At 40.3% G+C, this 16,508-nt stretch overlaps 2 protein-coding genes across 2 annotated transcripts; one reads left to right on the top strand and one right to left on the bottom strand.

The window, feature by feature from the left end:
• Positions 1-514: 514 nt before the first annotated feature.
• LOC5519172 (ubiquitin-fold modifier 1) lies at positions 515-3,005 on the bottom strand. Its single transcript, XM_001639091.3, has 6 exons — positions 2,896-3,005; positions 2,746-2,802; positions 2,603-2,660; positions 1,966-2,005; positions 1,402-1,434; positions 515-638 (listed from the first exon to the last, which is right to left on the bottom strand). Coding segments are annotated over exons 1-6 (264 nt in total). The 5' UTR covers positions 2,898-3,005; the 3' UTR covers positions 515-564.
• Positions 3,006-5,023: 2,018 nt separating this feature from the next.
• LOC5519173 (adenylate cyclase type 9) lies at positions 5,024-12,483 on the top strand. The gene is made up of 2 exons (XM_001639023.3): positions 5,024-8,748; positions 10,077-12,483. Exons 1-2 carry the CDS (start codon positions 5,323-5,325, stop codon positions 10,098-10,100), a joined length of 3,450 nt encoding a protein of 1,149 aa, XP_001639073.3. The 5' UTR covers positions 5,024-5,322; the 3' UTR covers positions 10,101-12,483.
• Positions 12,484-16,508: the final 4,025 nt, after the last annotated feature.

Here is a 16,508-nt window from a genome sequence, read left to right as displayed (position 1 = left end):
CCCCTGTATCCGCCCCTGCTTTATTCCAATAGGTACTTGTGCTAGTCGCCTGACGTCTTTAGACTGGATACAGAAGGTAACTTTAAAAACCTAACAGAAAATTCTAAATTATTTTCCCATTTTCCCATTTCATTTAATTTTTTTTAGCTTTTCATTTCACTCTTCATGATTAAAGCCAAGAGTGACAAACAAAAAGTTTATGTTTCAGATCAGCTACATCTTCCTTGGTGTGTATGGATTATATGAATAAAGTTCCAGGTGAAGAATGCATTTCAATCAAGCAATGGCACTGTAACAATTCTAAATCAAATGACCATTCTGTTTACAGTCGTGTCATAATGTACTATTTAGCAGGGTTATTAGGTGTTTTGTTTATGCATAGGACCTAATTGAGGATATAGGTTTCTGTCAATTCTCAATAAAAGTGCTAAAAAGTATCAGAAAGTACAATGGAAGGTAAACTTTCGCCCGTTCATCGATAATTGAGGTAGGAAAGTCATAACAACAGACAAGATTTGTATTTGGTGTTAATCCCTTTGGCATTTAATAAATAATTCATTCTAGTCACGTATGTTGGCTTCCCACTCGGTCCCTTGGTATAAGTCGTAGTTCAGAGCCGTGCTTTAAAAATACATTCCCTGTGAGGTTAAAAAGAAAGATATTGTTTAAATTATTGGAATTGGAATAAGCACAGTAAAGCTGAAGATATCATTTATTTGATATTCATTTGGGATCAATGTGGCTGTAACTGTTAACTAGCAGTGGTATAACTTTGGTATTCCAATATTTCGTGAGTGATCCTGGGAGCAAATGCACAATGTTGTCGCATTATGTTGTCCACACTATTTCCATCAGGTCAGTAGCCAGGCTTTTGAGCAAGGGAAACTAGCAGGGGATATAACTTTGGTATTCCAATATTTAAGGATCCAATGTGAGTGATCCTAGGAGCACATGCACAATGTTGTCACATTATTTTGTCCATACTATTTCCAAAAGGCTGGTAGCCAGGCTTTTGAGCAAGGGAGAGGGGGGACATTCTCCTATGCAGTTGTCCTGACCACTGTCATGTTATGCGCTCAAGCACATAGCGTGAAAGAGGTCAGATTGACTGAGTAGGGACGGGGGTTGTTTGGAGTATTTTGTCTTAGAAACAGGCTCCTCCTAGTTCACATTATTTCTCTTTTTTTATTTACAGAAAGCGAACCTTTCAGTTATGCTTGTAGACAAGTTGGGCGGTTCTTCTCAACTCCCCAACCCCCTCCCCCTAACTATGGGCCTGTTTCAGGGTGAATATTCTGGAGGATAGGATCTTTAAATCATTTGAGATGCTTTAAAGTAATCTACAGAACCATGGCATGTAATAGAATTTGATAATTGTTTATATTATAGCCTTTAACTGACCTGCACTTTGAGTTGGGTTGATTCCAATACCATCTGCGGAAATGCAAATATACACTTAAATTCAAAGCTTTTTGGATTATAACAATAACTTGAGAGTATCAAGGGTGTCAGATATTTCTTGAATATTGAACCGGACCCTCTAAAGACAGTTTTATTCATTGATTGGGCTTAATGATGTTCAGCCATTTAAGTACTAGGGTCCCAAAACACGTATAACAACAACAGCAACAAAAAACGATAGTTTTTTGCCTTTGAATTCAATGCAATTGCATTTTCAAATTTGTTTTGAGAGGAGCAGCTTTTATGTCAAAAACTAGGCATTAGAAGCTATGTTAGGCAGTGGAAGCATAATTTTCCATTGGGGGGAGGGGGCAGGCAGTGCACACTTATGAGGGTGGATCTAGTAGCATACTCTCCAGAAAAATAAATAGATTTTGGAAGCTCTGGTACATAAAAACCATTTAATAAATTTACTACAAAAATTCTCATGCCCCCTGCCACATGGATTATCAGAACAATAAATATTACGTTTGTAAATCACACATTGATACATGTTTTACTTACCATTTGTTATAATAGCACTTGTAGCAGGAGGAACTTTAAACTGAAACAGGAAAGTGAATTGAGATCTTATTGAATACATAGGAAACACTACATTCACAGAGCCAAGGAAAAGTGGAACCATCCATGCCAGGCACAAAGAAGCCAGGGCTGTGAAATTTATCTATTAATAATTATCTTCCATGTTCCACGTTAGATTTATGGTGCACTAAAAAAAATGTGGTGGCGGCACTGAAATCTAGCATGTTGACTTTTGTTGTAAGTTTTAAGGCCCCTACTATTTTAAGGTCCCAACTATAAGAGGAGGGGGTGCATTACTCCTTGACCTCGTGATTATAAGTTTGCCCATTATAATCTACCTTACCTTTTGCTCTCCAGTCATTCTCACATACAGAGGAAGTATTGATATTATAAAATGCCTTTGTATTAAATAAATCAGTGTATACATTCTATACACTGTTGGAAAGGGATATAAGCTATATGTACCCCCTATTGTCTTTTAATATCAAATGATAGCTGAGTAAGCTTACCCCCACATAGAATTGCATTTTCAATACAAGATAAAAATATTGGGTTCCAAATATTGCTGGCGATCATATGATTCAATTACGGTTCAATAGCTTTAAAGCGATCCACTCACTTCTTCGGCAGCAAATCTTAGCACTGCTGTGAATGGTGTATTTTCTGGTACACTAAGTCTGCAAGCAAATTATACCACAGTATGAGCAATCAACAAGCGATCTAAATATACACATACTAAGACTTCATCTAAATTTTACTTACACTTTGTAAGGCAATTTTGGGTCGGACGTAAGAGTTATTTTGAAGGTTACTTTCGACCTATAGAAAAAATCAGGCAACAAAAATATATCTTGAATATTCAGCAGTAAAGGTTATGGACTATTGTGTCCATCAGGATTAATTTGTACTAACATTTTGCGTTTAAATCGGCGATCTTTTCTAAAGCTGACTTCACTCTTTCAGCTAAGGATCGAGAGGGCGAGCAGATGTTTGAAAATTTCAGAGACTGAGGCGAGAAATACACAGGAAACCCACAAGTACTTACGACCGACAACTCGAACCTGCATGATGTACAATCCAATTTCCCGCTACCTCAAAGTGATTTAAGTGAAATTTTAAAAAAAATTGCTATCGCTTGTTCGATGTTTTTTAAGAGATTCTTGCTTGCACGACGAATTTATCAAATATTTGAACCCTAAAACACGAATTTTCGGTTTCTGTATTTTACCCTCGATAATTCGAACAATTTTTGATGATGTCGATGATGAAGGTTCAGAGTACGTACGTTTGTGGAGGAAAAGTAAGTTACCGAAATAACAGTGGACTGGCCATCGTCTAAAATGATGAAAAAAACTAAACATAATACATATGAACGGTGGTTATCCTGTTTATCGTGTAAAACTTAAATCTAATAACCCAATTGTATGCTTTTTTACATGTACATCGCTTGAACACACCTTGCCTTCCGATTAATTTTTCACATAATTACCGATAGTAGAATAAAAACAACAGATAATTCTTTATTAAACATGCAAATAACTTTTGTTTTGTGATAACTAATTCAGCAGTTAATTTAGTTGAGGGAAACTAACTGTGTACAATATGATATATGTTTATGAAATTTTGAAATGTTTTTATGTTGAACGGTGAAACGGAAGTGTTTACATATTTGAATCAATATATTGACATTTTTATGGAGGTCAATTCGATTCTCTCATGTTCTCGAGTAATACTTGATATTTTAGGGACGGATGCCGGACGTCGTGTGAAGCCTCTGGGAGTCCAGCTGCCGTTTTGACCCCAAAAAATAAAAATACCAAATGTAAAAAAGTAATCATGTCCATTGGCTGGTTTGTAGAAGCAGTTGTGATATTTTCAAATGAATTCGGTAAATGACTGTATGAAACTTTGTTTTTTGATGGCTATTTCATGATCTCTTCGCATAATTTGTATTTTAATACTAAGAAAGGTAAGTCTTGTTTTTCGTCTTCAGCTTTTGGAGAAAAAAATGGCCTGATATTTAAGCTTCAAAGTGATTTTAGTAATATATAATATATATATACACTTTTTTCAAATTGAGGGGCGGTAAACAGGAAAAAAACCCGGTGCGTTTTATCCATTCATCCCCTAGAGTGAACTAAAACAAACACGTGTATTATATAGCGAGCCTTTTTATCAGCTCTTTTTGTGTTTCTAAACCCACAAGACTGATTCCCTGCTAGCAGAGGCCTCTTTTCTCTGTATTTCGCTGGGCTGGCGTTCGCGAACGGCAGCCCAGCGAAAAAAAGAGGCCTCTGCTAGCAAGGAACAAGACTGACTAAATCACCAACAGTCTTTGAAAGGGGACGGAAGGATCTAAATTCCGCATTGTTTCTCCAAATATCTATTTCCTGGCCTAAGTAAGGGCAAAATGTCGTAAAACAAAACCCACGCACGACCCACAAAGTCGTGACCGTATCAAAACACGCAATCTCGCTTAATCATTTATTCGATAAATATAGTAATACAAGGTGGTGATGAAACGGTTTTGTTGATCTAAAGGATATGATGCTATTAACCACACCAGAAATCAAAAACTCTATCTTTAAGATCCTCTTTGGTTATTTAACTACAAATTTTTCAAAAACAAAGATACAAAATGTGCGATTATTTTCTCAAAGCGTTTCATTATATGTATAAACGTTTTTTTTGTTTTGCTTTTACTTTACCAAATATTTCTAGGCTTAAACAGCGTCGATTCCTATCAGTATTTTGACAACAGCTCGATATCTTTTATGATGCAAAGTCATTATTAAGGTGAATCACCTGAACAAATAAAGCGATACCCTCCACTGAAAATCGCAAAATGGCCCCAAATGTTGCATTTACTAAGGAACCGCTCCACTCTAACGGAAGACAAACTTAAAAAACATAATAATACTCCTAGTGGGAATAAGAGGATTCGAATGAAAATTGAAAGTTTTAATCACGTGATCTATATTAGAAAATAACTTTCCCGTAGCGCTGATTGGTTGTTATTATAGCTTTTGGGTCACGTGAGACAAGAAAGGCGTTCGGAAAGCAAAAGAATCACCGAGGCATGAATAATGTCGTGATCGTAAGCTTTGCTTCAGTAATTCGTGCGGATTTACCTCTGCGCTAAATGCTCGATCAACCCTGATGCGGTCACACGAAATGATCTCCGACATACATAGATGAATTCGACTCGTGTACAATCTACCAGCGTGCGAAAGTGCGAAGCTTCCTAATTGAGAGAAACCCCGGCTGCTATATTGTCTCTTGCGATAAATAATCTAGGATTTCGCCTTTCTGTAAGCTGCGAAGTCCCATTCTGTCGATATGGCTAGCTCTGCAAGAAGTTCTCGTACGCCTAGCGTAGACCCCGAGTCGATCAGTATGGATTTTCGACCACCATCTGCTATGAAGAAAGAACGTTCGTTCTCTCAAGTTGATACTCGACTCAAAAAAGGCTGCATTCCCTTGTTCTTCGAACGTGCCTCTTCCAAATGGTGGAATCCAAGCTTCGATTCCAAAATCTTGGAAGAGGAATTCCAAAGATTTACGTTTACTCACAACAAACGAAGACTAATTCGTGCTTTATTTTTCATATTAGCAGCCGCCGGTGCCTGGGCCATCTTCTTTGGCGCCTTCTATTCGGAAAGGACTCATTACTGGAAAATTCTCCTTGGGGATTTGGTGTTTATGATTGTGGTTGCTGCACTTATACTGTTTACAAAATACTGCAACTTGTACAAGAAGTGTGCAGCGTATATTTCGTTGTTTACTTCCCTGTGGCTAATAACGGCCGAGCTCGCCACATACACATTTCTGGAGGAGTTTTCGATCACAGCTCGCTTCTCCGTTTGCACATGTTTTATTTTGGTCATCTACACAATGCTCCATTCTCTTAGACTGTACATTTGTATTTTTATCACAGTGGCTTTTTCTATCGCCCATGAAGTGCTCTATGCGTTTTTCGGCAATTCAAAGGGACAGCGTTTAAAAGGACAAGGCGAAGAGATCGCTAGTATTGTTTTGCTACACGCTTGCATTCATCTGATTGGAATCTCGATCTTTTTCATGGCTCAGGTTCGCGAGAGAAGCACATTTTGGAAAGTTGGACAGAGTTATGTCGCTCGCCGCGATTTAGAGATCGAAAAGCAAGTAAAAGAACGAATGATTCGCTCGGTGATGCCTGAAATCGTTGCAGATTCCCTGTTGAATGTTGACGACGAAGATGAAAATAAAAACGGCAACGGCCGTGAAATGGGCAACGGAAAGCGAAAACACAAGAAAGCGAAAATGGTTTTCAGACCATTCCAAATGCATCGTATGGAAAACGTGAGCATACTCTTTGCCGATATTGTAGGCTTCACCAAGATGTCTTCTAACAAATCGGCAGATCAACTTGTTCGATTGCTCAACGATTTATTCGGACGTTTTGACCGTTTAACCGAGTATAATCATTGTGAAAAGATAAGTACATTAGGCGACTGCTATTACTGTGTGGCTGGCTGTCCAAAACCCACCCCCAATCACGCCACTTATTGCGTGGAAATGGGCCTTGATATGCTGGAACAAATAAAAGAGTTCGATAATGATACAGATAACGATGTGGATATGAGGGTTGGTGTTCATACTGGAACAGTCCTTTGTGGGATTGTTGGAACCAAGAGATTCAAATTTGACGTGTGGTCGAATGATGTTACACTTGCTAACCGTATGGAAACCGCTGGTCTCCCTGGCAGAGTCCACATAACGGAGGCAACTGTTGGCTTTCTGAGGGATCAATACATTGTTGAGAATGGCCATGGAGAAACCAGAAATGCTGCTTTGAAGGGTATCACCACATATTTTATTGTTGGTCGAAAGAATGGGATGAAAAAACCCATTGAGCTTTTGAATGCTAATAACCAGAGCAAAACACCTGCTCCAATCCAAGCAAACACAAAACAGTCAAGTCCAAAACCCAAGAAGCATGTCAAGATATCTGAAGATATCTCAACTTCAGAGCGTGCATTCAGCTCAGATTCAAATATGTCGGGACAGGAGGAGTCAGTATTTGAGAACGGCCCTCGAAAGGGTAACTTGAAAAGCACTCGTCAAGACACGGTTGAGATGGATTATCTAAGTTCTGATGGAGGAAACTTAGGCTCTGATTGCGAAGATGAAGACAGCCAAACAATGCTTAAGAAGTTTGCACGAAGATTTTCTCAACAGGCTTTTCTTGCACTATCATTACCAGAGGCACTGATGCGGGAGACCCTAAGAACATCGAACGATCAGCAGCTTGTTCATTTAATGAGTGAGCAGGGTGTTGGTGATGAATACTTTCATGCACCTGTCTCTACGTGTACGCTACAGTTCTACGATAAAGAACTAGAGCAGCAGTATCAGAATGAGGGGCAAGACTCAACCCTCTTGAATCCGTCAGTCACAACATTTGCTTCACCTAAAGTGAATTTCTTCACTGATGTCTTGTTGTCTAATATTGTGTTCTTTACTATCTGTGTTTTGTGTTTCTTACTGTTTAATCCTGTATCTCTAAGTATGATGGTATTAACACCTCTAGCTTTCATTGTTGAAATCACACTCTTCTTTCTGAACTTTGCCAGAGCTTTTCCCCGCCGCTTTCCTCAGTGGTTCCATCCACTTGTTAAGAACACTTCTGGCTGGTTCACAAGCCACATCGTAGGTGCATTGCTCATGTGCCTTCCTATGGCTACAGTTTTTTCCAACTTTATGGACTGCTCACAACTTGCAGATAACAATGCCAGAAACTTTTTCTCCTATATTGTTGCAGTGGCTCTCTTGCACTTCTGTAATTTCACACAACTAACCTCATGGATGAAGACAAGTCTGGCGGCAGTGTTCACAGTGACGTATATTATACTTCTGCAATTTGATGATTTCTGTGTCAGAGCTGCTCCCATGACAACAGAAGGGTCAAGGATGGCAAAGGAGGTCACTGCCGCCTTGGTTCTATTATGGCTTCTTGTTGCATTGTTGAATCGACAACTTGAAATGGGAGTAAGAAGGAACTTTAGTGGGGATGCAGAGGCGGCTAAGGTGAAGAAGAAGTCACAGGTGCACAAGCAACAGGCAGACTGGCTTTTGTTGAGCTTGTTTCCAAAGCACGTCTCAGAAGCACTTAAGACATCAGACCATTATTCAATGAATTACAACAATGCCGGAGTAATGTTTGCCTCCATCGTGAACTTCTCAGATTTTTACGAAGAGAACTTTGAAGGTGGAAAAGAGTGCATCCGGGTTTTGAATGAACTCGTAGGTGATTTTGATGAGTTATTGGATAATATTGAATATATGGAGGTTGAGAAGATAAAGACCGTGAATGGATCAACATTCATGGCTGGAGCTGGTCTCAACCAAGAGGACAACATCAGAAGAGAAATCCACCCCTATGAACACTTGAAACAGCTAGTGGAGTTCGCATTAGAGATGTTCAATGTAGTTGATCGATTTAACGAACACATGCTAGGATTTAAATTCAAGCTTCGAATCGGTTTCAATGCTGGGCCAGTAACAGCTGGAGTAATTGGAACGACTAAACTACTATATGATATTTGGGGGGACACTGTGAACCTTGCAAGCCGAATGGATTCCACTGGAGTTCCTGAGAAGATACAAGTCAGCGAATCAACCAAAGAAATGTTGAATGACTTCTTCATATTTGAGAGACGAGGGACCATTCCTGTTAAAGGGAAGGGATATGTCACAACATATCTCTACCTTGGCAGAAACAAGGTAAGAAAATAATCAAATGAAATCTTTATTTGTCTTTGTTCCTAAAAAAATTAAAACTGAATGAAAGGATGCTACCTTCTGTTTCCTTTCTTGACCTATTGATTGTTCATTAAACATCCTGAGGGTGGGAGGAGGCTTAGAAAACAAATTTACCACTCAAAGGGAGGCTTGAAAAATCGTGCCCTCTAAGGAGGCTTCTGTAATCCTTGGGTTTGTTAAAGGGGGACACTGAATATATATTTTTTCAATGAAGAGGGATTTTGAGATTTCAAGCTGTCCTGAGTCAAAATCTTCCCTCCCTCCATCCCTCCCCCCAGGGTATTTAATGAACACTCCCTTTTTTGTTTTTGTTGAGTCAAAGTGCATGCCATGCTGGATGTGTTCTATAAAACCAAGATAATTCTGTAGTGCTCTTCAGGAAAGGCTTTCAAATCCTTGTTGTTTGCTAAAAAGGCTTTTGGAATACTTAGGTTCAAATTGATGTGCTATCAAAAAAGCTATTCCCTCGATAAATCAACAGCTTAGACATCTGCAGTATTGTGCAGCTTAAGCCCTGAAGGGGTCAAACACGGAAACAATAAAAATGCATTCTTTCAAGATGGTGTTTTAACAGAAAAGAGATTAATAAAAATATTTCAAGCATAGAAATGTCAGAATATTTCCAGATTGCCCTTTTATTATCTACTGCCCACAGGGTTTCCAAAGCTTCATATTTATGTGAAGTAGAATTGTTGCTTCTCACATGTTTTATATTTGCAATTAAAAAATTATCCAAATTTTTTTATAACTATTGTTATTATTATTTTAACTTAAATTTATTTTAATGTTTGAGTGGTTATTTTTATGTATTAACTTGGGTTTTTTCCATACATAATTTCAATGCCTGATCCATTATTTTTAGGATGCTTTTATTTTGATTGGCAGACAACAGATTTACCCGTCTTGCTAAACAATTCTTGATTTTTGTGGGTCTCTTATTTTCACTCAATGTAATATTATTACAATTTATTTTTTACCAATTCCACACAATATTTGTGGAGTTATACCGAATTCTTGGGTGTGGTTTGAAAGGGGAAAAAATGTTAAATAAGGTTGATCAGTCTTTCCTTATTCATTGTTTAAATCTTGAAATAAAATGGTCTGTTTGAAAGAAAACATCAAAGTAGCTATTCATGATTGAATTATGTTACTTAAATAACAACAGTTTTTCATCTCAGTTACACATTTGCCAATGAAACTGAATTTTTTATGTGACTTGATGAGTGGTGTAGCATAAAATGGTGGCATAACTGGCATTTTTAAATCATTAATATCTCTATTGTTTACAGGTTCCTGGTGAGACAACCTTATGATGTATAGAAGACAATATAATTGCTACATAATTCTTTAGGTAGGAATATAACAACAGTAAAACATATACAAGACATTTATTAAATTGCAACTAGCTCGACTGTGCTAAGTGGTTGTACAATTGAGGGTGGTTACTCAATACATGATGGTAGCTGCTTAATTCAGTTACCAATGCAGCTGTGTTAAATACCATTTCTCATATGTTTACAAAAGATCAGACACAGAACCCAAGTAAGTAGATACCAAAAGCACCTTATGTTAAACATGGGATTTTCCCCTTATTGCCAGCTTTACTGATTCATGACATTCAAGCTTACAATGTCAAAGTCAGGTTAATAAATCCCTGAACTAACTTATTTAATTCCTAGAGCAATATTTTAAGTATCTAGTTCATTTAATTCTTGATGATTGGTCTTGTATGCCGTCTTATTTTCATCCATTTTAAGTAATTTGACATTGATAAAATGTCTGTTGGCACATTTAACCATACCAAATTTAAACTTTTATTCAGCTTTGTTGCCCTTATTTTCCTTGAAACCATTGCCAAAGATTGTAATGTGTCTAGTTTTCTTACAGAGAATAGCAGTTACTCAAACAGAACCTACCACTAAATGTTATATATCAACGATATAATTATAAAAAAAGAATAATGATGACATATTAACATAAATAATGCATAATACATTTGTATATTATGATAATATAAAGAGCATTCTCTGTCCAGGTCCAGACCTTAAAAATCTATCATAGTTGTATCTCTAGATCTTTTCTAAATTAAACTAAAACTATTGAAAATAGATTTATCATAAATACTCAGTAAAGGCCAATAAAAAACATATGATAATAGTAATCTCACTGTAGATTATATTTAGCAAAGTTAGATAACTACTAGAATAGAGTATTTTAGGAAATTATATTTTTGCTGAATTTCTTCTAAGGATTAAAAATTTTAGTAAATAAAAGTTGCCTTACAATAGGAAATTTACAACACAATTTATCAATCTGATTTTGAACTGTACTTTTTTTGCATTTCTCGAGTGGTGGGATATGTCAGCTTTGTGTTTCCTTTTATTATGTGAACCTTAAATGAATTTAGTTTTAAGTTGATAATCTGCTTTGTGAATTTCCAATAAAGCATTTTATATGCATTTGAAGATAATATAGAAATAGAAATGATAATATTATAATGCAGATAATATAGTACGAGTAATCATAATAAAGTAATGGTAATGATAATGTACAGATTAGCAAATAAAATATTTGTTTAAATTTTTGTCTTCTTAGTAGGTGTGGCCCCTAAAATATACGAAAACGCTCCTTTATAACAAGAGAGCATTTTTCAAATGTTGATAACTCAACTAGTCAAATCTAAAACATTGTATAATATTGTATTTCTCAGGGGCAGATCCAGGACTCCCAAAAAATGAAGGGGAAGCGATAGTTTCAAGAAAATAGGGTCTGATTCATAATTATTCTATCGATTTCCTGTTATTTCTAAGCCAAATATAGTTAAGGTTGGGGCCCACTTGGCAAACCCCTAGATCCTAGATCGGCCCCTGTCTCCTGCTGCTATTTCAGAAGACCATGTTTATTATGTTGCGTGATGAGGTATTTGACTGCAAGTTCAGCAACCATCGCAATGTTGTTCAGTTATCACTTTGAGGTGACTGAATTGCATCTAAAATTTTGTATCCATTTTGTTTTCACTGTAAATTTCATATCATTGTGAATTTACGCTTCTGTTTATTTAATCCCATAAGGGACAATTCATATTTGATCAAGACAAAAAAATGAAAATGATTCTGGATGTCAAATACGCCATAACGCATAATGCCCCTCTTTGTCATAATCTTTTTAACATATGATCAAAATTACAGGAAATTCTTAGGAGAATTGAAGCCTCCATTAGAAATTGTTTTACGATTTTTTATACAACCTAGTAGAGCTTCGTCTGAGTAAAGCTCAGTAGATGTTGATGAACATATATATGCTTGTAATATTGTGAAATCAAATGAAGTGTCTAGCCACACTAGGACACTAGCTTATTTATGCAAAAGAGGCTCAACCAGTGCAAGATTAGAAAGGGTGTTTGAAACTGCAAAACTATTTGAAAAATTATGGAAAACTGACAATAGGAACAACGTAGGTCAAGGCTGTGATAAATCGCCCAAAAACTGAAACAAACACCACACTGGTACTGAAACCACACCTATCACCTATACACCTTTGCATTGTCATTTTACACTTTATGATACTGTTGTTTTCTCTCAAACAAAAGATAATTTAAAGCAAGAGCTGGTTGAGACTCCAATCAGATACTATTCAAGGTAGAAATTATATTATATATTAGATGAAAGAAAATAAAATAATGATAAAACAGAAAAAGCTGTTTAATACGTGATACAGCAAAACTTTTTACATACTTCATCATGCAATGCACTGAACATATTAAATCATACAGTGTACTTTATCACATTGACACGGTGCACACTGTACAGACTCAACCATACACACATTGAGCTCCATCATACACACAGTGCGCACTGTACAGACTCCAGCATACACACAGTGCGCACTGTACAAACACCACCATACACACAGTGCGCACTGTACAGACTCCACCATACACACAGTGCGCACTGTACAGACTCCACCATACACACAGTGCGCACTGTACAGACTCCACCATACACACAGTGCGCAATGTACAGACTCCACCATACACACAGTGCGCAATTTACAGACTCCACCATACACACAGTGCGCACTGTACAGACTCCACCATACACACAGTGCGCACTGTACACACTCCACCATACACACAGTGCGCACTGCACAGACTCCACCATACACACAGTGAGCCTTGTACAGATCACCATACACACAGTGCGCACTGTACAGACTCCACCATACACACAGTGCGCAATGTACAGACTCCATCACACAGCGCGCAATGAACAGACTCCACCATACACACAGTGCGCACTGTACAGACTCCACCATACACACAGTGCCCACTGTACAGACTTCACCATACACACAGTGCGCACTGTACAGACTCCACCATACACACAGTGCGCCATGTACAGACTCCACCATACACACAGTGCGCACTGTACAAACTCCACCATACACACAGTGCGCAATGTACAGACTCCACCCTACACACAGTGCGCAATCTACAGACTCCACCATACACACAGTGCACACTGTACAGACTCCACCATACACGCAGTGCCCACTGTACAGACTCCACCATACACACAGCGCGCAATGAACAGACTCCACCATACACGCAGTGCCCACTGTACAGACTCCACCATACACACAGCGCGCAATGAACAGACTCCACCATACACGCAGTGCCCACTGTACAGACTCCACCATACACACAGTGCGCACTGTACAGACTCCACCATACACACAGTGCCCACTGTACAGACTCCACCATACACACAGTGAGCACTGTACAGACTCCACCATACACACAGTGCGCACTGTACAGACTCCACCATACACACAGTGCGCACTGTACAGACTCCACCATACACACAGTGCGCACTGTACAGACTCCACCATACACACAGTGCGCGCTGTACAGACTTCACCATACACACAGTGCGCATTGAACAGACTCCACCATACACACAGTGCGCAATGTACAGACTCCACCATACACACAGTGCGCACTGTACAGACTCCACCATACACACAGTGCGCAATGTACAGACTCCACCATACACACAGTGCGCACTGTACAGACTCCACCATACACACAGTGCGCACTGTACAGACTTCACCATACACACAGTGCGCATTGAACAGACTCCACCATACACACAGTGCGCAATGTACAGACTCCACCATACACACAGTGCGCAATGTACAGACTCCACCATACACACAGTGCGCACTGTACAGACTTCACCATACACACAGTGCGCATTGAACAGACTCTACCATACACACAGTGCGCAATGTACAGACTCCACCATACACACAGTGCGCACTGTACAGACTCCACCATACACACAGTGCGCACTGTACAGACTCCACCATCACACAGTGCGCAATGTACAGACTCCACCATACACACAGTGCGCACTGTACAGACTCCACCATTACACAGTGCGCAATGTACAGACTCCACCATACACACAGTGCGCAATGTACAGACTCCACCATACACACAGTGCGCACTGTACAGACTCCACCATACACACAGTGCGCAATGTACAGACTCCACCATACACACAGTGCGCACTGTACAGACTCCACCATACACACAGTGCGCACTGTACAGACTCCACCATACACACAGTGCGCACTGTACAGACTCCACCATCACACAGTGCGCAATGTACAGACTCCACCATACACACAGTGCCCACTGTACAGACTCCACCATACACACAGTGCCCACTGTACAGACTCCACCATACACACAGTGCCCACTGTACAGACTCCACCATACACACAGTGCACACTGTACAGACTCCACCATACACACAGTGCGCACTTTACAGACTTCACCATACACACAGTGCTCATTGAACAGACTCCACCATACACACAGTGCGCACTGTACAGACTCCACCATACACACAGTGCGCACTGTACAGACTCCACCATACACACAGTGCGCACTGTACAGACTCCACCATCACACAGTGCGCAATGTACAGACTCCACCATACACACAGTGCCCACTGTACAGACTCCACCATACACACAGTGCCCACTGTACAGACTCCACCATACACACAGTGCCCACTGTACAGACTCCACCATACAAACAGTGCACACTGTACAGACTCCACCATACACACAGTGCGCACTTTACAGACTTCACCATACACACAGTGCGCATTGAACAGACTCCACCATACACACAGTGCCCACTGTACAGACTCCACCATACACACAGTGCCCACTGTACAGACTCCACCATACACACAGCGCGCACTGTACAGACTCCACCATACACACAGTGCGCAATGTACAGACTCCACCATACACACAGTGCGCCATGTACAGACTCCACCATACACACAGTGCGCACTGTACAAACTCCACCATACACACAGTGCGCAATGTACAGACTCCACCCTACACACAGTGCGCACTGTACAGACTCCACCATACACACAGTGCGCACTGTACAGACTCCACCATACACACAGTGCGCACTGTACAGACTCCACCATACACACAGTGAGCCTTGTACAGATCACCATTCACACAGTGCGCACTGTACAGACTCCACCATACACACAGTGCGCAATGTACAGACTCCACCATACACACAGTGAGCCTTGTACAGATCACCATTCACACAGTGCGCACTGTACAGACTCCACCATACACACAGTGCCCATTGTACAGACTCCACCATACACACACTGCGCACTGTACAGACCCCACCATACACACACTGCGCACTGTACAGACTCCACCATACACACAGTGCGCACTGTACAGACTCCACCATACACACAGTGCGCAATTTACAGACTCCACCATACACACAGTGCGAACTGTACAGACACAACCATACACACAGTGCGCAATTTACAGACTCCACCATACACACAGTGCCCACTGTACAGACTCCACCATACACACAGTGCCCACTGTACAGACTCCACCATACACACAGCGTGCACTGTACAGACTCCACCATACACACAGTGCGCAATGTACAGACTCCACCATACACACAGTGCGCCATGTACAGACTCCACCATACACACAGTGCGCACTGTACAAACTCCACCATACACACAGTGCGCAATGTACAGACTCCACCCTACACACAGTGCGCACTGTACAGACTCCACCATACACACAGTGCGCACTGTACAGACTCCACCATACACACAGTGCGCACTGTACAGACTCCACCATACACACAGTGAGCCTTGTACAGATCACCATTCACACAGTGCGCACTGTACAGACTCCACCATACACACAGTGCCCATTGTACAGACTCCACCATACACACACTGCGCACTGTACAGACCCCACCATACACACACTGCGCACTGTACAGACTCCACCATACACACAGTGCGCACTGTACAGACTCCACCATACACACAGTGCGCAATTTACAGACTCCACCATACACACAGTGCGCACTGTACAGACTCCACCATACACACAGTGCGCAATTTACAGACTCCACCATACACACAGTGCGCACTGTACAGACTCCACCATACACACAGTGCGCACTGTACAGACTCCACCATACACACAGTGCGCACTGTACAGACTCCACCATACACATAGTGCGCACTGTACAGACTCCACGATACACACAGTGCGCACTGTACAGAATCCACCATACACACAGTGCGCACTGTACAGACTCCACCATACACACAGTGCGCACTGTACAGACT

The sequence above is a fragment of the Nematostella vectensis genome, chromosome 10, assembly GCF_932526225.1.
Source record: "Nematostella vectensis chromosome 10, jaNemVect1.1, whole genome shotgun sequence".
Classification (NCBI taxonomy): Eukaryota; Metazoa; Cnidaria; class Anthozoa; order Actiniaria; family Edwardsiidae; genus Nematostella; species Nematostella vectensis.
This window is presented reverse-complemented; position numbering and strand designations above follow the sequence as displayed.

Coding starts and splice junctions, on each gene's coding strand:
- LOC5519172 (XM_001639091.3), bottom strand. Junction 2,661..2,745: donor CCAAAATTGCCTTACAAAGT/GTAAGTAAAATT, acceptor ATTTGCTTGCAG/ACTTAGTGTACCAGAAAATA. Junction 639..1,401: donor CAACCCAACTCAAAGTGCAG/GTCAGTTAAAGG, acceptor TTAACCTCACAG/GGAATGTATTTTTAAAGCAC.
- LOC5519173 (XM_001639023.3), top strand. CDS start 5,323: ATGGCTAGCTCTGCAAGAAGTTCTCGTACGCCTAGCGTAGACCCCGAG. Junction 8,749..10,076: donor TCTACCTTGGCAGAAACAAG/GTAAGAAAATAA, acceptor TATTGTTTACAG/GTTCCTGGTGAGACAACCTT.